The sequence below is a fragment of the Chelmon rostratus genome, chromosome 21 (genome assembly GCF_017976325.1).
Source record: "Chelmon rostratus isolate fCheRos1 chromosome 21, fCheRos1.pri, whole genome shotgun sequence".
Taxonomy (NCBI): Eukaryota; Metazoa; Chordata; class Actinopteri; order Chaetodontiformes; family Chaetodontidae; genus Chelmon; species Chelmon rostratus.
The window spans coordinates 2,175,376-2,200,209 of NC_055678.1; the positions used below are offsets into that span (position 1 = coordinate 2,175,376).

Here is a 24,834-nt window from a genome sequence, read left to right on the forward strand (position 1 = left end):
ATAAAAGTACCTCACAGTTAGAATAAAATCACCACACGCAAGCCTCAAATAATGTTTCTAGTTGCTGAACTCAACTTTTTATCTTTAACAGGTGGAGTTTTTAAATGTTTTATTCATTAACGGACTCATGACATGAATTCCCACATGTTCCTCTGTGGTTTGAGCAGAGTGGAGCTGAAGCTGTTTAACACATTTTACTTTTTGCTGAATATTTTAGTGATAATTTTAATTGGAACAGAACGCTTTGGGGGATTTGTCTTTTATCTCTGCGACATTTAGCACATTAATATGCAGGAGAAAAGTATCGTCTAACGTCGGTTTGTTCCTCAAGTGTCTGCTTCTTGTTGCACTTTGGAGTTTTTCAGCATGTTTAATTTTGTTTTTGTTTTTACTTTGAAACACGTGAAACAACTTTGAGGCTCCAAACCTGACCGAGATTCAAATGAACTTATTATCAGAGCAAAGGCTGGTATTTAATCAAACTGGTTTCTCTGGTAAAACTGGGTGGAGTTATTATTTACCATCACACCACCTCCCTCATCCTCGCTCCCTTCCTCCCCTCCTTGGCCATGCTGCTCTTCTGCTTGGCCGCCTCCATGTATCGGCCCACAGCGGCGCACTGAGACGCTTCTAATCCTCTTTTGATGAACTTGGTTAATAGACCCCCTGCAGCAAACTTTGGCTCTGTTCATTAAGCAGCACACGACCCTCTCCACGCCCCCGGAGCACGCACTGCGCGTCCCCGCGGCTCCCACCTCCATAAATTCACCCATCAAACTGAAGAAAGTTGAACTTCTCAGTGAACTGACTGTTTTTGGTCTTAAGTGAAAGTTTGGAGGTGCGATGCCGCCGAGTAAAAGCCTCTTTGCGCCTTTCATCTCTGCGGACCCGGAGGGAGGAGCCGGCCCCGCGGCCCCGGTGGCTCTCCACGCCGACATCCAAGCTCTGCTGCAGCGAAGCCGCACGCAGGAGCGGCAGGGGACTGAGCGCACCAGACGCGGCTGCGACCACCGAGACCCCCCGTGCGCCATCGTGGAGCTCCGGCTGGGCCCCGGCGGCGGCGCGCTGCACTACCTCCAGCCGGACAAGTGCGCGCTGGAGCGCGCGCAGAGACGGCGACGCCTTGCTGCCAACGCCCGGGAGAGGAGGAGGATGCTGGGGCTCAACGTCGCCTTCGACCGGCTCCGGAGCGTCATCCCCAACCTGGAGAGCGACAAGAAGCTCTCCAAATCTGAGACGCTTCAAATGGCGCAGATTTACATCGCCACCCTCAGCGAGCTGCTCCAGGAGGGCGCCTGCGGAGTCTCGGTACCCACCCGCGCACCACGGCCCACGGGGGTCGTTCCGCCCTCACAGGGGACCACGCTCCTGGCAGGGGAGCCGTCGGGGCCGGGCAGGGACCTTCACACCGGGAAGAGCAGCGGTGGCCCGGCGCGCACAGAGGAGGACAGAAGCTATAATGAGGACTTGTGGGAGCGAACCAGCGGGACCAAGTGATATTTAAAAACTGAATGACTTCTTAAGAAAATTAGATGTTTTTAAAAATATATTTTCCTACATGATGTTTCCTGTTGTCTTGCATTAAGAAAACATAAAGATGAAAAGATTTCTCAGTTTGTAATGCAAGTTTTCATGATCCCTTAGATTAGTCAAAATGTTTTTTTCCTGCCAACAGCACAAAGACCATGAACTTCTGACATCACGTTGTCATGAAACATATTTTTTCCCCCCATTATGACCAAGCAGATTGTTTGTGTCTTTAAAAAAAGCAGCAGGCACATTTGCCAACAATCCGAACGAAGTTTGCAGATGAAAGATGTTTTAAACTGAAATTCAAAAACTTCCATCTCCGGGTGAGACGATCCTCTGAGAAATGATCATCAGCTACAGGAAAGCAGAGAGAAAGAGAGGTCGAGCAGGGGGTACTGAAAGTAGCAATTTTTATTATTTTAAAATTATGTACAGGTAACCAAAGACATCAGTCTGCAAATTGGTACAAAGATCAAGTTTTCCTGCAGTTGGCTTGTTAAGAAGCTCTCTGTCTGTCTGTCCAAAACAACAACACGACTGGGAGAAAAGGCTTTAGAAAATGAAAAATAGAGTCAGATTCAGAAAATTCGAGTCTACAGGTCTAAATTTAAATTTCACCCCCCACCCCACCCCGAATCCCAACCCCCCCATTACCCATCAGTCTCTCCTCCTACATGAGGAAATCAATCTATGTACAAAAACTATGTACAAAAAGCTCTTCCATTCATTCTTCCAGACGTCTGTGAATAAAGCTCTTGTAAACTTAAAACAAAAATGGGTTAAACTGTGTGTGTGTGTGTGTGTGTGTGTGTGTGGCGGTGTGGTATGGAGGAACAGACGCATTAACACAACGGACATGCTTGATGACAGGTGCTTCCAACTTTTACAACTGATGAAATTCAAGAGAACTTGTCTGTATTCAGAAGAAAAACTGACAATTATGTCATAAACGTCCAAATCTGAACAGCAAATCAAAGAGAAGACGACATGTGTGTCCCACCCTGGACACCAAAGAGCATAGAAACGAAATATCTGCAGGACTTCTGAGACTTTCTGGGGGAACACAGAGACACATACACTCGTTTTTCTGCCCAGACGTTAAAATACTTCTGAGAAGTTAAATGATTAATTCAAACAAAAAGCTTTAAGATGGGATTTTGCTCAGAAGGTGTCAGGCGATACAAAAAAATGAACATATAACAATGTTTTTCGGAAAAGTGTCAAAACCTCAATTTACTTCGGCAAACGCCATTATTGTTGTTCTCTGTTTGGAAAGTCAATCACAGAATCCTAAAAACTAAGTACCATGGATTATTTCTGAAGTTTCTCTTTGACATCCCTTCTAAATGTCCTCCTGCGTTTCAGCCCACCCGCTCGTCTTCATCGCAGCATTATTGGTGATCGGAAAGTTCAGTTTCCCGTCATGTGCTGCTCAGCCTGTGAAACTGATGATCTCATGAGGTGTGTGGTTTGTCTGATGAATGGCGCTGTCCAATTGCATTATGGGACACGTCGGAGTCAGTGTTTTGGCGTTTGACCAAAAAAACTAACCTTTAATAAAACTGTTTTAACTAGTTACAGCTGCATTACTGTAAGACCCCTTTATTAATAACTTAACATTTACAAGCATTTCTAAGCATGATGCTGGGGGGGGATAAACACCAGCCAAAGTGATTTTCACAACACACAAGTTTGGGGTTTTTTTATGCGCACTGATGAAGAAAAAGAAAAGCTCTGAATTCCTTTGAGTCGACGATCATTATGCAGGACAAAAAAATCCACCAGAAGGGAAACCGTCTAATTTTAGAATTTACACATTTCCGACTGCGCGCTCTCCTCTCGGTGATGCTGAAATGCATTCTGGGAACGACAACATGGGCTAAGGGAAACGTAAAAAAACAGCACGACAGAGGAAAAGTCCTTGCGTGATGTGTTGGACAGATTGGATCAGGGAGGATTCTTCCATGAAGAGTAACTCCAAACTGTGAATGTTGAGATTTGACAACCACAGCTGAAGTTTTTCTGCCTAAAAACAACCGAACAGGAAGAAAAAGTGGCGACTCGATGTCTGAAAGCCTCTCTGCTGGTGGTTGTGTTCAAACAAAAGGAAAGCCGCTCGTCTTCACCTCTCCATCTGGGGCGTTTGGGCCGCCTTTGTGCTGTAATTGAAGGCTCTTCTCCGAGCGCTGAGCGCACACGTGGGCGGTAAATGGAAAGGACCTGGAAGAGGACAGGTTCTGGTCTGGAGCGCTGAGGTCCTGCAGAGACGTAAAGCTTTGATGTCGAGTGAGAGGGCGATCGATTCTTTGAAAGGAAAAAGTTTCTGCTTTTGGGGGGGTGGGCAGTCATTTTAAAGTTTTCAGAGTTTGAACGACCTTGAGGGTCATTCGGTTTTGTCTCTGGTGTGTTGTTGGGTGCTGGCTGACTAGAGTGCGCTTGGCATGCTGGGAGAAACACCGGTTTTGATAATGGCACAAGAAGAACAACCAATTTAAAATCAGCTGGTTTGCCTCAGAGGTTGAAGGGGAACAAAAGTTCTTTCTTCCAAAGACAGAAAACTTCTGCTTCTGTACAGATGAAAAACACCTAAAAACAGACCTCATGCAGACATTTCCAGGCAGTTCCACCTTAAAATACCACCTAAACCTCACAACAGCCTGCAATTCAGGGTCTGAACTCTTGCTATTTCTGTGCTCCTGGGCCAGAAAAGATCAATATTTTAGATTTATCTGCCTAAAGCCGCCTCCTTCCGCCAGAGTCGAGAGTCAAAGCAGCAAAAAGAGAAGACGAAGAAGAACACGGCGTGTAAAGCAGTTATTCTGGTCAGTAGTTGTTGTTTTTTAACCAATGGAGTTGTTTTGGCGATTATCGGCTCCAGAGGCAGAGCTGAGGGGGGGCAAGGCTTTGATGACAGGCTGGAGAAAATAGCAGCTCCACTCCAATCTGTCAGAGATCGATACAAAGGCAGAGTGTTTTCACAAGAGAGGGGGGGTGGGCAGGTGAGAGAGGGGCTGAGCTGTGAGGGAACTCTCAAAGGAAAAACTGAAAGAAGAAATACTGACTTGGACTGCATCTTTACTAAAAATAAAATAAAATCTGATCACAGCTGGGGCGGGGGTGCCACTCATCGTCAAATCAGAATCAAGTTCAGTTCATCTGAAGTCAATTTAGGGAAACATGTCGGACTTTTCCAGTGCTGACACCGTAAAATAAACAGAGGAAAGTTCTTTTAACTGGAGGATGAGGAGGACACCTGGTCATGACACGGAGAGGAAGATGATGAGGATGTGTGTGTGTGTGTGTCTGTGTGTGTGTGTGTGTGTGTGTGTTAGAGGAAGGAAACATGCCTTTATCCAGCAGTGAACCACAGTCAAGAGGTGATGATGAAGGATGCTGACAAAGATGAAGGGGATGGTTGGTGTGTGTTTGTGTGTGTGTGTGTGTGTGTGTGTGTGTGTGTGTGTGTAGAGACAGGCTTCTCTCTAGCAGTGCTCCAGATAGTCAATGATCCGGGCGATGGACTTCTGTCCTGCGGTGCCGACGTCACACTGCAGAGAGAGTAGAGGTCAGTCACCACGTGCACGCTCATGCTCACGCACGCCATGAATAAAGTGATCGATTCATTATATTCATTATTACTGATACAGACTAAGAGTTAACTAAAGCACAGCTTGAGGACAGCTGTTTAAGAACCACGTGACACATTTTTGTCTTGTTTGGTACTTTGTTTGTGCTTTTTTCCTCATATTTCTTTAAGAGTAATTAACTGCAGCGTCCAAATGTTCATAAACAGATTTCTAAACAGAATTCTTCAAGATGATTAAGGTATTTCTAGTTTGTACATGAGACTTTGGTTATTGCACGACCTCTCCCATCTATATTTGTCCATTTACATTCTCTTTTACTTATCAAACTTCAACAGTAGGATAATTTGCATTGTGAAATAAATTGTGACTGTAGCTGAAAAGCCAAAAATCTCCACAGGAAATGTCAAGAAACATTAAAAAAAAATCATTCAGTGTTCCCTCTGATGAGAAGCTGCAGGACTTCAACATAAAAACATCATTCATTGGAAATCCTTAACTGTTTTAGCAACTCCAAGCTGCTGTTCAGTAGAAAAGACTCACTGCTGGTTTGCAAACATTAAGGAGGTTTTCTGAAGTGTTATAACAGAGATGGATCATAACACTCACAGTGAGGTTCATGAAGTTGAGGAACTTTTTCAGCATTTCTGTCATGATGGAGAAATCTCCTTTTGGCAGGTTCTCCCTCACAGTAGTCACATTCAACTGGTGGAGATAAACAGAAAGAGTCAAACAAATGAAAAAACACGTCAAATCAAAATGAGACCTTGAGATGTTTATTATCTACAACCCTGATTCCAGAACAGTTGGATGTTGTGTAAATCATACATGAAACTCAACAACAAAATGGTGTGTTCACATGCAGCTGGGAAAGAAGAAACCTAAGGCTGTGATGTTTGTCACTTGAAGTGACACATAAAAATAGTCCACAACATCTGTGTGTGTGTGTGTGTGTGTGTGTGTGTGTGTGTGTGTGTGTGTGCGTGTCTCACTCACCGGGCTCCCCTGACACAGGCAGCCCAGCAGCAGTGCTGTGTAGGAGGCCACAATGCTGTCCTCCATGTGCTTCCCTGCATGCTGCAGAGCTGAGAGGAGGAAGACGATGACATGGAGGAAGAAATATTCTCAGTTATTGTGTTCTCTTTCTCAAATCGACACGCTTCTTCACACGACAGCTGAAAAGACACTGAGCTTGTACCTTTGTTGAGGTCCAGCTCTTCGTCCTCCTCGTCCTTCTCCTTCTTCTTGCCGGCATCTTGTCTGTCAGAGTCATTGTTGTTGTCGTTGGCGACCCACTGGATCTCCCCGCCCGTCTCCTGCCACTCCCCGCTCTGGTCCAGCGCGGGCTTCGGCGCTTCCTTGATGAGGTCGTCTGTCTGCGCCTCGGCCAGCACGGCGGCCCGCTCCCGCTGGAGGAACAGCTGAAGAGGACGAAGAGGAGGACAGTTCACTAAAGCGCCTGCGGTTGGCAAAGGCAGTATACAGTACTGAACAGGAGGCTGAAGAAAAACAGTATATCTATATCTAGTTTGCCTGAAGTCAGGACAAGTATCGCTTCTTTCATTTCACTTTTTTTCTTTCATAATAACTCGTTTCCACCTCTCCTCTCATTACTCTCTGTGTGTCATCAGGCTGCTGCTGCTGATTCTTGACCTCACTGGAAGTCTGGATAAGAGCATCAGCCAAATCTGATTATGTGGGATGATTCGATTTAAATGAAGCTTTAATGGTGGTCTTGGGAAACGGAGCAGCCATGGTCGTACAGAACAAACACAGATGATACCGAGGATAATAAATCTATGAATTTTCAGCATGAAATGTAAATGTGGCCTGCTTGAAATATTTCTCATACAGCAACTGTGTGCACTGCAAAGAGAGAAACTTTTCAGTGAACTTAACTTCCATTGCTGAGCTGCGTCCTCGTGTACTTTGAAAACACAGAACACACACACGCACCTGTACGAGTGCCGCGATGGCGCTCAGTGGGCCGGTGCTGGTGATGTCCTGGTGCTGGGGGTTCAGCAGGACGGTGGAGTTGCAGGGACCCTGACCTCCCTCCATCTCCATCTCCATCAGACAGTACTTGTTCCTGGCACTGTACTCCACCAGGTTGATAAGCAGCCCCAGACCCTGAACACCACACACACACACACAATTATTTATCTCACACATCTGTCACCTTTCTGTCATTTTCACTCTGACTCGCGACAAAAAAAATCACAAGAGTGTTTGAAAAGGACACTTTTAGCAATGTATTAATGTTTATGTTTCAGGTCCATGTGACTTTAGTTTGTACAAAGACACATTTTCAGTAAGTAAGTAAGTAAGTAAGTGTGTGTGTGAGTGTGTGTGTCATACTCACCAGCACTCGGATGTCGAACCTTTGCTCTTGTGGGAGATACTGAGGAACTTTGAGAACGCAGTTCAGGGCCGTCACTATTAAATCCTGCTGTTCTCCTGTCTTTGTACTGCCCCACTCTGCACACACATGAACATACACACACAGACACACAGACAAAGGTTAACACATATGAGACCGTGCTGTGATCAAGCATATGTCCTTCGTTTGTAATAACTCAACAATCCGCTCGAATGAATGAAGTCAACGTGTTAACAGGGCAACAATCAGCAGCAGTAAAGGATGATTCCTGGCTCATGGTTAACAACAAGGTAACAATAAGATCCACCTCTCACGGGATTATTTCCATAATGTTGTCTGACACGCTGAATAATTTATCATAATCATTTAGACACAGAAATATGTGAACAAAAAAAAGAAAATAAGGGCATGTGTTAAAAAATGCCACAGTAACACCGACCGTTGTCATGCGTCAGGTTGAGCAGGACTCCAATAATGGCCCTCATACAGTCCTCCACTGCCTTCCCCACCACAGCTCCGTCTGAGTTCAGCTCCCTGCTGTAACGCTGGATCATCTCCTCACACCTGCTCAGCGCTCTGAGGGGAGAGACGGAGATTTTGGGGAGTTTGATGAAAATCAAAGAAAACAAAATCTCTGCACACGTGATGTTTGAAGGCAGCACAGTTGAATAAAAGTGAAAAAAGAAAACCTGTACTCTATATTTCTTACTGCTACTGTATCAACAACATGCCTTTATGCCTCAAGCGCAAACACTGAAATCTTCAGGCATACGACCCGATGAAGGTTCATGGACCAGAACGTAAATAAATATGGCAGCACTACGACAGACAGCGTGTGGGAGTTGTTGTTTTTACTTCACTTTACTCATTTACTCTTTCCTGTGGAATCACCGACTTTGTCTTAGCAGAAGAGAAGTAAAATTATTTCATCGTCACTCGTTCATCACAAACACAAACAAACTGGATTCACACACAGATGTCATGTAGATCTATCTCAACGTGACCCTCCTCTTTCCTTCCCTCCTCCATCATAAAACAGAGCAGCATTCAAGGAAACATGTGTCTACGCAGTCACGCGCACACACACACACACGTGTGCACACACACACGCCGGCTGCAGCAGAAGGAGGGGTGAAACAGGTCAGCTGCCTGATGTAAATAACTAGATTAGATCTAATGACGGTGGTGACTGAACAGTGAGCAGAAACCAGAGTCTGAACACCAGGACAGAGAGCGAGAGGAAGGAAATAAAGGAAGAAAAAAGGAGTGTCTGTAGAAAATGTAATGTGGCCTATGGAGGGCAACCGCAAGACAGGATGTGACACAGTTCAGGGAGGACAGATAAGAAAACTACAGGAGAGAAACAACTGTTAAAAGTCAGGGTATCACTTTCTTTTTATGGACAGAAGTGTGTAATAGAGAGTCAATGAAGCAGCAATTTTATCGCCTTCCTGTTCTTCAAGTTCATGAGCTAAAACTCACTGTAGCTAAGGCAGGAGTGATGGGCAAAACTTCGAAAACAAGGCCCAAGATGCAATGAACCAGAATTATCCAGATTATAGATTTTACTGCTTCTGTCAAGGAAAGGCTTTGGCTGCTGCTCAGATGCAGCTAGAAGACGGTCAATGAGCAATAGGACATATTTGTATGTATGTGTGTGAGTGATAGAGAGATAGAAATAGAGTGTAAGAGAGTGTGGCTAGGGGTTATTAAATTAGTCCTGCGGACAGCTGATGTGCTCTGTGAGGCAGCAGGTGGGTTTGGGTTGAAACAATAAGGGCAGCATAAGCAGTAACAAAGAAGAGACAACAGAGGAGAGAAAGGCACGAGAACAGTAAAGCCAGGAGAAAGAGGGGGAAAAATAAAATATAACAGAAAGAAGGAACAAAGAGTAAATGTTAAAGAAGATCTGGAGTCAGTGAATACACAGAGTCGGTGTGTGGGCGGAGTTTAGGTGGCAGTGCTCGCTCGCTTGCTCGCTCGTTCACCCTGTGGTTTCGGGGGTTAATCGAGTTAACAGAGAGGACAGCTGAATGCTCAGACTCAGGCCTGTGTCACCCACTGAAACAGCAGCTCTTTGTTGACCCATTTAGCCTTCATCCTCATCCTCACCCCCCTCCCCACCCTAACTGCAGACCCACTGCAGGGGGCCAAGGTCCGGTCACACAGAGGGTGGAGAAGGCGGAGTGAGGAGGTAGTAGTAGAGAAGTAATTCAGCACCATGTAGTTCAACTGATACTGTATTTTTGAGGCCGACGTTGGCATTTTTTGTTTTTTAACATACGACACAAACACATAATCAAGTAAATCTGGTTATATTTTTTTTTTGTATTTGATGATGATAGATTTGTTTTTGAACAGAAAATTACCTGCACATTATCTCCAGTCATCCATCACCCAGTAATAGACAGAATAACAAAACACATTAACATACAGGATCTAAAAAAAGATACAAAATTCGCTAAATACGTGTACGTGCCTTACACACTTGAGGGAAAAGACAGAGAGACACAGACAGAGAGAGAGACAGAGAGAGTGAGACAGACAGACAAGGTCAGGTCACTTCCACAGTGGACTACACTCTCTCTCTCTCTCTCTCTCTCTCTCTGCTGGGGGCTCAGGTCAAAGGTCAGAGGTCAGAGCTATGATTGACAGGATGCCACGACCAGGAAATTGAACAACAAAACCCTGATAATGATACACAGAATAACCATCAGCCATATTGTGTCAGACACACAGAGGCTTAAACAGACACACAGTCTATACAGTACAGCTGGTTAGCTGAGTCAGGCTGGGCTCCTGAAGGCAGAAATCTGCTGTCAGCAGCTTTATACTTAGAATAATACATTTGAAGTACTCGGTGTGTACTCAAGATTTTTGTTTAAGAGTCAGTTTGACCATCACAGGCCACTAAAATTCTCCAGTGAGAAGATGATGATGAAGAGGAAGGAAAAAGAAGAAAATCTGATAAAATTAGTCCTAAAGCCAGTTTTTATAAATTCTTCATGACTCCATGATTACCAGCAGTGACGTATCGATCAGACCCGCCAATATAAAATCAATCAATCTGAATCTTATCGGACAGAAGCCAGATTCAGACGGTGAGACAGACGGAGACAGATCGAGAGGCATTGGAGACTCCTCTGACGTCAGAGGTTGAGACTGTGTATGTGTGTGTTTTCTCACTTTGCAGAGGAGATGATGAGTGATGAGTCTTTGTATGCGATCAGGTAGCTCTGGTTCTCTGGGTTGTGGACTGTCACCTGCAGGAGCACAAAAACAATCCCTTTATTTCTCCCAGAAGGCAGTTTTTGTTCTACGAATGATCTCTACGATGATTTCTCTCAATTTTTGACATTTTACTAATCAGGTCAGTTTTGAAACCACAGATTATCAACAAGAAATACACATTTTGTTTTGGGAAAGAAGTATTAACATCAGATTTTAACTTTTGCTTTGCCAACTTTTACCTGAGAGGTGTACTACAAGGCAAGTTCTACACAGCCAGGTTTTCTTTGTGTGAACTGGTTAAAAAAAAAAAACCTTTGGCAAATCAAAGTGAAATTAATTTTATTGATTTAATATTATTAGTCATAAATACAGAAAGGTTAAATCATTTTCTAACTGGTGTTCTATTAGCTGCAATAAAGGCAATGGAAAATAGACTTGGCAGCAAATCAGGACCAAGAATAAAAACATAATCCAAAGAGGTCTAAAGTTGCTGATCATCATTCTTTTTGTGTGTGGATGATCTGATGTGCAAAATTTTAAGTGTTAAAATTAACTGAAGAAAATGGGGGACAAACAAATTATTGCATCACCAACTGAATGCATGTTTCCAGGTGAAAAGACAGCCGTCTTCATCACATTAGGTTCAACATATCTGCTAACCCATCAACAGTCCTCTTTAGACGACTGTGTCTCCAGCATGTTTAGTTTTGTTGTTGTGTTGGTTGCTGCAGAGGGTTGGAAAGTTGAAGGGGTTTGGGTTGCTTATGGCAGCAGATCTACATGGGGCCAAAAAACTGAACCTGAACTGAAACAAACTAAACCTAAATCTGAGATGAACCTCTCCGCTTGAAAATGAAAGGACAGACCTGCACCTGAACAGGCGGCATCATTTTAATACATTACCCAGGTTTTTGACACGGTTTATCACACACTCCATGTCATTCCTTCTTTGTGTGAAACTGTTTGGCTTCTGAGCCACAGGCCACCGTGTCACACTTACACTCTCCAACACCCGTAAACACCTCTCAGCTCCCCACAGAGAAGACACCAGCTTCTCCTTATCATCCTCCTGGTTTAGGTTATCAACACACTCCTTCACTGTGGAGACAGAAATAAAAACAGGGACGCAGATTCAGAAACCAAACACATCATCAACAACTGCTGCTTATTTTGAGTCACTCATATTCATTATATCTTTAACCTTTATCTACTATGTGGTCCAGTCCTCCCAGTAGCCGAAGCTCCTCTTTGAACCAGTCTCCTGCTCGCTTTGAAGTCAGAGACAGTAATGTCTCCATGGCTAAATGACCCGTCTGCAGGGAGAGAGGAGGGACAAAAGGAGTCCGTCAGAATCAGGTCACACTATTAAACAGGTTCCGTCTCAGTCCAGAATGCACTGCAGCATCGCCACAGACTGTTTCCTGTGTTTGCTCAGGTTGGATCTGATGGATTTGAGAACGCTGGTATAAAATGGCAGCTCCTGATTGTAAGAGACTGACAGCAAAACCTGATATTTAGACACATTAGATCACAAAAGACCTTCAGCTCCAGTAGAGCTGCTCGAAATATCTTGACACATGTGGGTGGCTGTGACTCATCCTGACTGAAGAGCTGCTAAAAGAATATCATTCGTCAGAGGTTTCAGTGGAGAGGTGCAATCATCTAAACGCTGTTTCAAGGCTTTTCCACCCCAACAGCTCTGTAGGACACAGTGAGTGCATGAAATTAAAATGATCCGGTGTGATGAATATTCACACACATCTAAAAGCAGCAGTGTTTGTTTTTAATCGAGTACCGTTATGTTCTGCAGGTCCAGGTGCTTGTTGTGCACGGTGTCGCAGAGCTTCCTGATCTTCTCCTTCATCTTGGCGATTTCCCTGGCGCTGAACAGGACGGTGGAGTCTGTCCCAGCCCCGCCCCCCTGGTCCTGGTCCAGCTCCAGCAGCCGAATCATTAGGTCCAGACATGATCGGTCCAGATCCATGTTCAACCGGTCTCTACTGAGGATGTACATCAGAGACGCCGTACACAGAGCCAGGTTCTGCAGAGACCACAGAATACATTCATATCGTTCAAGAAAATCCAAAATAATCATGTTTCTCAAACCAAATTCAGTTCTCTGACATTTGTCAAACCACTTCACTTTGACATAGAAATTTCTTATGGCTTTTATATTACACAGCTGAATTTCTGCTTCATTTGAGGATAGAAGCTCTAACAATATGTCTTATGCCGAATATCCACTTCCGGCAGATGACAGTTTTCATTTTCAAGCCTGTGCACATTTACTTTATAAAATGACCAGTGCAGAAGGCTTATAAATGTTAACATGAATTTATTGAACATCCTTCCCACCAATCTGGCTCCAAACTGTTTAAGACTTTAACCAATTTTCTGATTTCAAGATGAGAAAACAATCAAACATCGTGGCCCATCATGGGGTAAAATATAAAAAAAGTTGTCAGGTGACCACAGACACTATAAAATCCTTCTAGCTCACATTATCACCTGAGGCTGACCTATATGCGTGTGTGTGTGTGTGTGTGTGTGTGTGTGTGTGTGTGTGTCTATATGTATATATATATATTTAAATAAAAGTAGGACTAACTAAATGACAGTGGTCATGTTTGATTTAGCAACAAATGCATCTTATATACTGCCAGTATTGTTGCTCTTGTGGACTGTAGTTTCCATCCTGAGGAGAGTGAAGGTGTGTTTGGTCCGTCTGTACTGATTGATCCTTACCGGGTGTTGTGGGGCATCATTGAGAGTTTTGAAGACCTGAGCCACCTTTCCTCTGGCCCTGAGGTGCATCCTGAAGCTGGGCATGGCACAGCGCGTAGCCAGGCTGATCACACTGGAGACAACAACACACAGACACACGTGGCATCAGCTAATGGTGAAAAGAATAGCTTGAGAGTTATGTTGTTCAGCTTATTTAAACTTCTTCTCCAAAGGAGTTGAACGAATATAAGCAAAAGAAATATGACCACCCAGAAGGGGACCACAGCAGCAGAGGATGGGGAGGGTACTCTTCACTCCCTCTGGAGGAGAGGTCAGCAGGCTCTTACCTAAGGCAGCGTGTGTTGAGAGGTTGTCCACTTTTCAGACCAGTAGCCAGATACTCAAAGTCATCAGTGAACTCCTGGTTCTCTCCAAACTCCACCACGTCATTGAAGTGCTTCACATGTTGGACGACTGTATACAGCTGGAAAAACAAAAGTACAAAAAATACTGCCTTGTGAAGAATGGCTTGATTTCACAGTAGACTGCACATGAATAAAATCTGACTAATAAAATACAGTGTCTTTGGGCAATTCGAAGGATTCAGGGATCATCTACAATTTATATTATTAATGAGATTCAAAATATCTGGAGAAATCTCTGCATGTAGGCTAAGGGGCAAAGCTGAAACCCAACACTGAATACCCCTGACCTTCGATCCCTCAGGTGCCTCTATATTAAAAAAAAATTATGAAAAGTTGATGCAATACAGTGATGAACATGCCCCTGTCCCAGTTTTTGTGGAACATGTTGCAGGCATCAAATTCAGAAAGAGTGAATATTTACAAAAAACAATACACTTTGTCTCGTTTTTGGAATCAGGGCTGTAAGTATGAGGTGGAGTCGTACAGTTTTAGGATGAGTGGAAATATTTTCACGTACCTCCTTGTGCTCCTTGCGGCATTTGAGTGCGGTGACGGTGTCCTGGTAGAGATCTGTGGGGACGGTGACACACTTGGTGACCTTGGGAGGAGGGGGAGGAGCCTTAAAAACGCTGTCGTCCTTCTGAGCATCGGAGGGCTCCTTACTGGACCCGCCCGCTGAGACTGGTGCCTGGAAAAGATGGAAGAGAGTTTATCAAAAAAAACATTAACTTCTTTCTGATATAAATATATAAATGATATAAAAGTATTTTGCTGAGCTTAAAAAGGTGTGTGTGTGGGTGGGTGTGCATGTATTTACAGGAGAGGTCTGTGATCGTGAGAAGAAAGGTGGAGGGGGCTCCTCTTCACTCTCCAGCGTCCAGTGTCTGGCGTTGTACACAGCTTTGGTTGGCGACTGTCATATGAACGTGCGCACATGCACACACGCACAAACAGACACAAGCACACAGACAACATTGGTCAGTCATTCAAGAGTTTAACAATCATCTTGTAGATTTTTCCCTTCTGTTTTTACTTGTCTGCAACCCAGGTGATTATGCTAATTAGGCGTTAAAAGGTGTTGTGTATTTCGTGTAATACTACTAAAAACCAGCGTACAATGTTGAAGCCCTAATTCCCTTTTAATTCTAATGTCGTCTTTTATTCCACATCAGCTTTTTCTTCATTACAGTGCACCTCATTTGATAATCTCACTGTATTTCTTTCTGTTCTTAAAAGGTCGCTGGTTTCTTTTTGGCGTTTCTGCATAATTCATGCAGCCCAATGGGCCTCGGGCTGGAGGTGAACCTGGGTCACTGCTGGAAGGAGTCAGTCTTGAAAAATGGTACAGGTTCCACCAGGTGAGCAACACTGGCACCAGTAATTTCTCAAGACCAGAAATCAGGTTGTTGATAAAAAACAGATGTGGAGATGAAAAAAGACTGAAGGAGAAAAAGAAAAAAGTAAAAGAAGAAAAAAACTGGAAAAAAGCAAAACTGGATGCACATTAAACTGGTGAGATTCAGCCAGCACTGATCAAGCAGCAGGACACACACACACACACACACATAAAACAAAAACATACACCCCCCACACACCACCATACACCCTCATCCTTGGCTCGTCTCCTGTCCTTTCTATATATTTTTGCCAAACCTGTGGTTGGTGGTTGCCCGGGCATTCATAATGAAAAACAAAAGAGGGAAGGGCAGGACAGAAAAAAGAAAGGAGAGAGAGGAGAGGATTGGCTGTCGAGCAGTGAGGGAGGTGCAGGGGGGATTTTGCACCGCAGGGTTAATAAGTAGAGACAAAAGAGGAGTTTGGGAATGAGCTTTGCTGCGCTGGAACATCAACACATCGAATTAAAGCCTCCTACCGTAATCTGAATAACACAGACGGACACCCTACCCAAGCGCCCCGCCCACCTGCTGCTACGCAGCATGGGAGAGATCAGAGTGAAGGTGTGTGCTGTGCCCCCCCCAAAAAAAGAGGAAAAAAAGGACTGAGGCGAAGTGTGCCTTCCTTTTGGAGCCCACTGCACAAGCTTGATAATGGGCAGTTAAATGACCTCTGAGTTTTCTAAAGTCTGAGAAAATAACCCTCTGATGAGGTCATAGTGATGTCGTCAGGGTACTGTCAACTTACGAAAAGCAAATTTCTATCAGAAAGCCTGTGTTACAAACTGGAGGTGTGGAGAAAAATAGGGACATCATTCAACCAGGAGAGGAAAACCTACAGACAGTAAACACATCGCCTGCTCAAACTGATTCTGTCCAGTCAGTAACATGAGAGCTTGTATAAGCCAATAATTGCTCTGTCATTATTATGGCAAATCAACACTACTGTAAAACTGCCGGGAAGATGGGGTCCAGGCAGGTGGGTCATTTTCCCTAGCTCTGCTGAAATTAGATGACTGTTGTCACAGATAGAGCTGGACCAAACATCTCTACTTTTTTGATAACTGAAATGTGACCTTATTGCACATATTACATCTTACAGAGGATTGAAAAATGTAAAATGCTGAAAGCACGAGTGGACAAATTAAAATACTAGTAGTAGTAAATTAGAATTACACCTACAAACATGATGGAAGGATGAATAACAAACAAACTTATCTTTTCCACTTTTTCTTTGTGTGACATCAAAAACACATTAATGGTACATCAGTGCAAAGAGCCACTCTGGAGCTCTGGAGAGGGTATTATTATGGAAGTAATAACTGCTCGTCCTATAAAAACTTTCCCTAAATAAATCCAACACCATCTCCTAAATATGGATGAGTCCGTCTAGTCGCTGTCATTATGATAACATCTAATATCTCCCAGCATCCTCGGCTGAATAACCTCCGCCGACACACAGTTTACTGTAATTGAGGCAGAGCTTTTTTCCAACTCCTCTGTAGGATGGTCACTTCCAAGGGCTATTGTTTTTATAATGAGCTCACTCTCAGTTATGTTAACTGAAGATGGAGTGAGAGAGAGAAAGTATATTAGAACAAGTGGGGAGGGAGGGAGGCGAGGTACGGAACATTATTTGGGGAGGTAAAAAGACGACGTGGTCAAGAGGAAGTGATGGAGACAGAGAGGAGAGCACATTATTCAACTGAGAGGGAGGAAAGTTATTTAGAGAGTCAGGGCATGAAACTGGAGAACAAGAGAGAATGAGAATGAGAGAGTACATTAAGTACATTATTATGCTCCTATGGGCGATGTGTCTGCTAATACTCTAATAGCTGGTCTGCAACGGGCAGATGCAGAGGAAATTAACTTTACATTTGGTGCTTCAAAAGTTCCCTGCAGGTGCTGAGAGAGAACTTCACAACAAAGTTACAGCGTTTGTGCCTCTGCGAAGGCCTCTGATGAAGCAGCCAGGGAGCATGCAGTTCACTTACAGTCATGCTACTTAAGACTAAATGTTGTTTAAACTTAAAAAAAATATATACTGTCAGCACAGTCACCACATTACAATGTTGCCATTCTGTGTTTAAGCAAACCACTGATTTGTTAAATTCGTACGTTTCGGTACATTGGCATAAGCTACATTTCTCATCAGGAAGAGGAGAGGATGGTGGTGGCCTGACAGTTAGGCGAGTGTACTGCCAAGCAGCAAACCACTGTTTGAGCCGTGCTTGTTGAGACAAAACTGGGTATTTTTAACAAGCCGTCGGGACGTTTTCCAGGCAGCTTGTGGCGACAAAACAGGATATTCTTTGTCGAAACGTGATCCTCTTCTAACCCCGACCACTTGGTTTGTGTGCCTAGTTGAGATGGCCAACTTGTTAGCTTGTTAGCCACAGCAATCCTTAGCCTCATGCTACCTCACATAAAACTGACTCACTGAATTCCACAGAGTGAAGTATTCAGATTTTAAGTTAGTAAAAAATGGCATTTGATCACTACTCAGAATGGCAGGTAAACTGAGCTGAGGCATCAGGAAAACAAAAAGATTGGTAAATTGAGTAAAGCGTGCATGATCCATCATCACATGTTTCTGATGGTGTTTATTTGATTTGAAGTTGTTGTCCTTGGCCTGTTTCTTGTGAAAGTTCTTGAGGCATCTTTATTGTACCTCTATTGCAGGGGTGGGGAACCTATATCCTCCGGGCAGAGACAATTTGATCTTACGCGTGAGGCAATTCATGAAAACAAAAGTGCAATTACTTTTTTCAGTGATGAAGAAAATAACAATGAGCTGCAGGAATGTGCTTGAATAAACCTAATGCTCTTCTGTGGCATTTGGATGCTCAACAAGCAGCTTTCAAGACATGGAGAGTCAACAAAAAGGAAGTGAACATATTTGCTGTTTAATTAAAGCAGCTGATGTTTCTGATAATCTCCAACATGAAACCACTGAGCTGCAAAGCAACAAGCTGCTACTGAGAGCAGCTCTGTATAAAACCGACTCTGTCAAAGACTCAAGGCTGACTGACCCAAACCTGGAAATCCAGCTCATCCTCATCATCATCATCACCATCACCATCACCACCACCACCACCAGACGCTTCAGCAAAGAAAAGCAATCAAGCTATGCACAACATTTTCCCTCCTCGCAGTATAACTCTCACTCATTCTTTGTAGTGAAAAAATCATGGATTATGAATCTGAGTAATATTTTCAAACTATTTTAGGCTTTTGACTTGATCAAAATAAATAAAATTATAAATAGATATATATAATATTCATGGCATTTGTTTGCTGGGTTGAAACTGAAACCATTTTCCAAAGGTTTTTACATTTTGCTTTATTTTGTCCAGAACCACGTACACTGCCCCCGCAACTCCAGCTGGAATCTATTGAATATTAATGCAACAATGACTTTCCAATTTCAAATGTACTGCTACTTATATCAGGTCAGTTAGAGATTCATAATGTTGATTTTAGTAGTTTTTTGGTTTCTAGTCCAGCCTAAACGTCATAGTTATTTGATTCGATGAAATCCCTCTAAACCATGAGCATTTATTTGCAAAATGATTAAGTTCCTTCCTATGCATTAATCTACTCGAGATGAAAAACAATATGCAAACTGTAATATAGACACCAGAGGCACTGACTTGTAAATGGTAATGTTCCAGCTAATCCAGATCCCCATCTACGAAACTAATTTAAACTGAGACATTAATATGGCTAATTAGAGCTACAATCATGCATCACCTTTCCTTTACAAATGCTGCAAACTAAAAACAACACATTTAACAAGCAGCTGTGATGAAGAGACCTTGCAGAGTTACAAACAAACACAGCAAACTACAGAAACTGCACTGAGATCTAATTAACAACATTAAAATTTTTTCATCTGATGTAAGGCTTTAATTACAGCAAGATTCATGTCTGAGCGAAACACAGCCTCAGGTAGGAAACACTGGCAATTCATATACAGTAAATATGAGTTACTTCAGCCTTGCATTTCTGCTGGTCTGGATTGATGGCACTGATGGGTCTCTGCTATAAAAAGACAGAGCTCTTCTGAAATCAGAGTCTGATATCCAGTCAGTTCAGTCTGAGAGCCAGGGAGCGACAGGCATTAGCACACAGATAAATAAAAGAGAAGTCGAGATGTTCAAAGGCGACTCAATCCCTCCTCTCATCCAGCCATGAATAAACCAGAGCTGACTCCTCTCCTCTGCCCACACGCATGCACGCATACACGCACACACACACACACACTGCTGAGTCATACTGGGCGTAGGTGGGCAGTCTGGTCCTCACAGGTACATGCAGATCTCTTTTAGAAATGTACTGGGGAAAGTCTTACATGAAAACATGTCACTGAAGTGCTTCACGTACACAGAATGACCAAATGAGACAACATACCAAAGTTATCACTTTAAAAGAGTCAGAACTGAAATGTGGCTAATTCTGAGACTCACTTTGCTTCAGTCAGATGTCGGAGCTCAAGTTCCAAGTTATTATCAAATTTAACTGTAGAATTTGGGTAATTTATTAAAATATAAAGTAAATAAACTAGATGCTATTTGTGTTTGAGAAAATTAACTGTATTTCAATCTCTTCTAAATTTTTGAGATGTGTAGGTTGAAACTCTTTTAACACTGACTTTTTCTTAACTTTTAACTCAAACTTGTGGCCATTATTTACTTATATACTTTGCTATTATTGTAATTATGAGTCTTATGGGAGACAAGGACAGGAGGGGAGACATCAGTCACTGTCTATTTCATTACCACCTCCGAAGTCTGAAAGTCGGGGGTCTGCATTTATGCACACTGATCAGAAACGCTCCTGTTATCCACGAGTGGAAAACACTGTTCATACCGTTCATTGCGTTCGCATCACATGCACGTGTCACGCAGGTTTTGAGACTAATTACATGCCACGGGGGAGCTCCATTACTCGCTCTTTCTTCATAGCATTCAAATACTCATTTGGATGTCAATTACCATGGCTACAGCAGAAGCTTCAAAGCATCGAAGTGAAAGTGTGGTTAAACTGGCAAATGTTGAGCTATTACACAGGTTTGAACACTAAAAATACTGAAAAAACAAAAACTGCATGTGTTCTTTTAAAGGATCTGTCTGATCTTATTGTATATTATTGTCAACAAAACTCCTGAAAAAGACCAAAACAATGTTTTAGTATATGACTCTGATTTTGTTAGAAATTTGTTGGGGACTATTTTCAGCAGTGGATTAATCCACATTTGGTGCTGTAGTGAGTATGTGTGGAAGCAGGACGGTGTTTGTGGGATTGAGTCAAAAGAAACTACAGTGTGTTCGTGGTAATGAAGAGGTGTGACTCACTGATGTGTTTTTAAAAGTGTTTAGACAACAGCGGCGCTTTAGGGCACTCAGGAATAAGATGTCAGGCTTTGGACAAACAGACAAAAACAGTTAGTAGGACTAATTCATTGCTGGTTTTGGTCTTTTCACAGGATTTATTGAAAACAAAAAACAAATGAAATATCATCAGCCTCTTCTATCGTGTACGATAAAATGTGACACTGTTCAGCAGAATAAGGATAATGTCATTATTTGTCAGTTTTTTTGCCTCATTCACAGCGACATTTTAAAATGCTTTTAAAACACTTCCAAACTCAGAAGGTGTAACATGAAATATCAGCTAACTGAGCAGCCATCTGTGCAGTGTGAACCTTCACCAATGTGCCCTGGCTGTGTCTGTCGGTGTTGTGTCTGACCTTCTTGTGTGCGCTGAAGATCCTCCGGAAGGAGTCTGGGTTCTTCTCGACCGGTTTGCCCTGAGGCGGCCTTCTGGGAGCCCTGGCCAACACTCTGAGGCTGTCCTCTGAGAAGTCCAGGACGTCTGCAGACAAAACACACAGTCACCATCACGCAAAACTTCACAGTGAGTCAGGATGAACGGAAATCTTTACCACACTGGGATTAATGCTCTCATTTTTGGAACAAAAAGTAAGGACTGCTGTGTGGACACTACTGTTAGATGACTTTAAGCTGTGTTACGTCCTTCATGCCTCAGATACTTCAGATCATGGAAATGATTTGAAATAACAGTGATTCTGCCTTTGTTCAGTTCTGCTGTCTGCCAAGGTTTTCAGTTTATCTCCTGCGGCCTCGGTTCGACGGCTGGCTGCTCATGATGACCTCAGATAAGACGTGGTTTGTTATGTTGTTAGCACATCATGCTCTGTGTGTGTTTGTGGGAGGATGGGTTCACAGTGTATGCTGGTATGTGGGTAAAACCAAAGTACGGTATGTTGTTATGGTGTGGCCTCACTGTGTTTATATATCAACATCACACGAACGGCATTTAGTCTTCTTGAGATTTAGAAATGCAGCCTGGTCATACAACCCTGACTGCAAAAAAGTTGGGACGCTGCGTAAAACAGAAATAAAAATTAAATTAAATCACTTACAAACAAACAAACTGTTTGATTTACAAGTGTTCCTGAGTCCAGGTATTAATCTCCCTTATACATGTTTCAAGTGGTGAACCTCGCTCCATCCACACTGTGCAGGACTGAGCCTTTCGAAGATGCCCCTTTCATAAAAAAAAAATCTAAATCTAAAACAAAAGCTCAATTTCATTATTTCAAAAAACAAAACTTATTCTGGTCTTTTGTTACAACGCTCTTTGAAACAACTTGGCAAGGTCACTGGAATTAATAAAATGAAGTGAAATGAATGGACATTGAGGATGTAGTCATGCACTGAGAATAAAAGGGAAATGTAACTCATAAATATTTGATCAGGTATAACTGAAGTTTCTGTTGTGAACAAATAAATGATTCACTTTAAACTGTCTCTGACTGGTGGCACGAAATGTTTCCAAAACTCCAGAAAATTACGTTATAACCCTGCAGCTAATTAGCGTTTGCTAAATCGGACCTCTCCGATTTTAGAGGTAGATTTAATTTCGGTTTTGACAAACGAACATGATTACAGGCTCATTTAAAAACAAACGGGTCTGTTTTGTGACAGATTCAGCTTTAGCTTTAGTTTTATCAACCGTTAACTTAAAAAAAACTTAAAATGGCCAACAGTTATGTTGGGGCCGCAAGCTTTATCAAGCGCTAGCTTTAAAAAAGCTTTATCAGGGACCGCAAACGGGGAGTCAGGGTTGTACTCGCAGCCGTGTTACACATAAAACTGTTGGTTAAGTTGTAAAAAGATTTTCCATTGAGTGTGTGTGTGTGTGTGTGTGTGTGTGTGTGTGTGTGTGTGTTTGTTTTAACCTGCTCGTATCCTGCTTTCCTGCCTCTCAGAGTTCTTCTTGTTCTCCTTGACTGGTGGTCTTTCCCGGATCTCCAGCTTCTCAAAGGGATCCGGCGGATCGTGATCTGGGATTTCTTCCATGGTAACCACCGGGGTTCCCTTGGCGACCGCAGCCTTCTTGGCCCTCCTCCTCTCTTTAGACCTGTCATCGTCATCATCTGCGCCATCGCTGTCACTCATGTCATCAAAGCCAAAGTATTTGATCTTGTAACTGGATCCGCTGTCCGTGTTTTCTGTGCTGTTGTCCTCCTGATGGGCGTCTGCATCTTCGAAACCAAACAGGTCCAGCTTACTGTCCTTCTTTGACTTGGTCTGCCTGAACCTGAGGCGAGAACAGGCACGCATGAAGAAAAGCATGGTTTACATTCTGCAGTCAGGGAAAAGACGAATATTGTTTATGAATTTCAAAACGTAGTAAGAATCCATTTTTAGACTGCTGCACTCAGGTGGTATCCTGTTAATCTTCACACATCACGAGTGCATTCGTCAGTTTCCAACTTCAGGCGTCAGTAAAAATGTGTTCAACATTAGCTGACATGAAAGAGCAACCTGCCAAATATTCATTAATATTTTCACAAGGCTCTTCCCTGTTGAGGAAACTGAAATTTTAATTTCAACCCAGGTAATGAAAGCCAACTTAATTAAAATTTGGTTTGTTGCAGCATTTCAAAAATCCAGGAGACATCCTGTAGTAATAAGGGATAGTCTCACTTTGATGTGTGACTTTGGCAGTTTCACCCAAATAAAATTAGTGTGAATTTATTGTCCTTGGCAGAATGAGACCAAAATGAAACAACCCTTTAACCTGGAATATCATGCTGAGAAATGAAAATACGCAAAACGTGTAAAAAGCGTGAAATAAAAACCTCCAAAAATACTTCACAGAGTAATGAACTGTCCCTGAGCAGACACATATGTTTATGCAAAACCTGTTCAAGCTATTCTTTTTTTACTTTTTTTTTTCATCAACTTTTCAGGGTAGCCATTCAGCATATTTGTAGTATTTGCAGAGAAGTTCGGAAAACTAGAATGAACGACATGTGGTTAAATCTACAATGATGTTCTGGTTCCCGCACTGTTGCTTTGAGTGACTGAAAAGCTCAAATGACAGGACTGTTTTCTCAAGAGCTGTTTCTAATTTCAAAAATGGACTCGAAACCTCAACCTTGGCTATAGCTGCTGATTTTTCTTTTTGTGTGAGTTATGCTGCCCTCTGATGGATGTGTTCAGAAGTGCAGAGATACTTTTAAGTTACTCGTCAAAATCTTACAAGAAAAAAACACAACAAAATAAATTAAGTACTTCAGAAAAGGCCCAGTCGTGCTATCTTGTGTTGTTCTACCTTGTGTTTTGTTGTTGTTCCGTCTTCTTCCGCTGCCATCCCGCCTCTCCCAGCTCTGTCGTAGTGCCAGAGTTGGCACTACTGCTACCACTAGAGGGTGCTGCATCACTACTAAAGTCCTCCACTCCTCGGTCCTGGATGGTGACGTTACACATCGACATGGAAGACGGGTGCAGCACTGTGTAGTCCCTCGTCCTGCCCCGCCCTCTTCCACCACCTGTCGTCTTATTACTGCCGTCAGATGTTGCTCGGGGAAGATCTGTGCCAAAACCAGTGCCGGCGGAGCCGCTGGAGTCCGAGGCTTTGCCAGAGCCCTGTTTGTTAGGCCTCCTGTACGTCCGACAGTTAGAGTTTCTTATAAGTGATGAAGCGGAGGATGTCTGGGAGTAGTCTGATGTCTCGACAAGGAAGTCCGAGTCGCCCCCTAGGTCCTCACTCTCACTGGGGCTCTGGAGCCGTGGAGGAGAGCGGGGCTTCTCACGTTGCGTCTGCCCCACGTCAAAGCTGCCCACAGGGATGCCCACTGAAGCCCAAGAGAGCGTGGGAGCGGGGTTGCGAGGTTCCTGGCTGGGCGAGGGCGGACGGAGACCCATGATGGCATCCCAGGAGTCATAGGTGGACTCTGCCTCGGACCCTGTCTTCAGGGTGGTGGTCTGCGCCAGAGGCTTCTTATCGCTCTCTGAAGCATTCTGGTACCACGAGTAGCTGTGCTGGTTCTCCGACAACAAGGAACTCTGCTGGGACTTTCCTGTGGAAAAGAGATGCAGAGTCAGTACTGTCAAACATACATTCATAGGATAAAGTGTTTGTGTTTGTTAAATGAACTAAATATTTAATATAAGTAAATGTTACACTATTTAAGACTTAATTGTTTGGTCTATCAAATGTGAGCAAAAATTGAAAAACACTCATCATAA

At 43.2% G+C, this 24,834-nt stretch overlaps 1 protein-coding gene across 1 annotated transcript in view; it reads right to left on the bottom strand.

Moving 5' to 3' along the window:
* Positions 1-1,926: 1,926 nt before the first annotated feature.
* waplb (WAPL cohesin release factor b) overlaps positions 1,927-24,834 on the bottom strand; it is a 28,960-nt gene continuing 6,052 nt past the window's right edge. Inside the window, exons 3-20 of the mRNA XM_041962816.1 lie at positions 23,918-24,665; positions 22,536-22,897; positions 21,021-21,145; positions 14,692-14,787; positions 14,392-14,562; positions 13,797-13,933; positions 13,471-13,582; positions 12,521-12,766; positions 11,927-12,038; positions 11,726-11,823; positions 10,681-10,757; positions 7,934-8,070; positions 7,477-7,592; positions 7,071-7,244; positions 6,313-6,535; positions 6,111-6,199; positions 5,724-5,819; positions 1,927-5,078 (exon numbers count right to left, since the gene is read on the bottom strand). Of these exons, the coding sequence (XP_041818750.1) occupies positions 5,013-5,078; positions 5,724-5,819; positions 6,111-6,199; positions 6,313-6,535; positions 7,071-7,244; positions 7,477-7,592; positions 7,934-8,070; positions 10,681-10,757; positions 11,726-11,823; positions 11,927-12,038; positions 12,521-12,766; positions 13,471-13,582; positions 13,797-13,933; positions 14,392-14,562; positions 14,692-14,787; positions 21,021-21,145; positions 22,536-22,897; positions 23,918-24,665 (3,185 nt within the window). The 3' untranslated portion in view covers positions 1,927-5,012. The remainder of the gene's footprint in view (positions 5,079-5,723; positions 5,820-6,110; positions 6,200-6,312; positions 6,536-7,070; positions 7,245-7,476; positions 7,593-7,933; positions 8,071-10,680; positions 10,758-11,725; positions 11,824-11,926; positions 12,039-12,520; positions 12,767-13,470; positions 13,583-13,796; positions 13,934-14,391; positions 14,563-14,691; positions 14,788-21,020; positions 21,146-22,535; positions 22,898-23,917; positions 24,666-24,834) is intronic.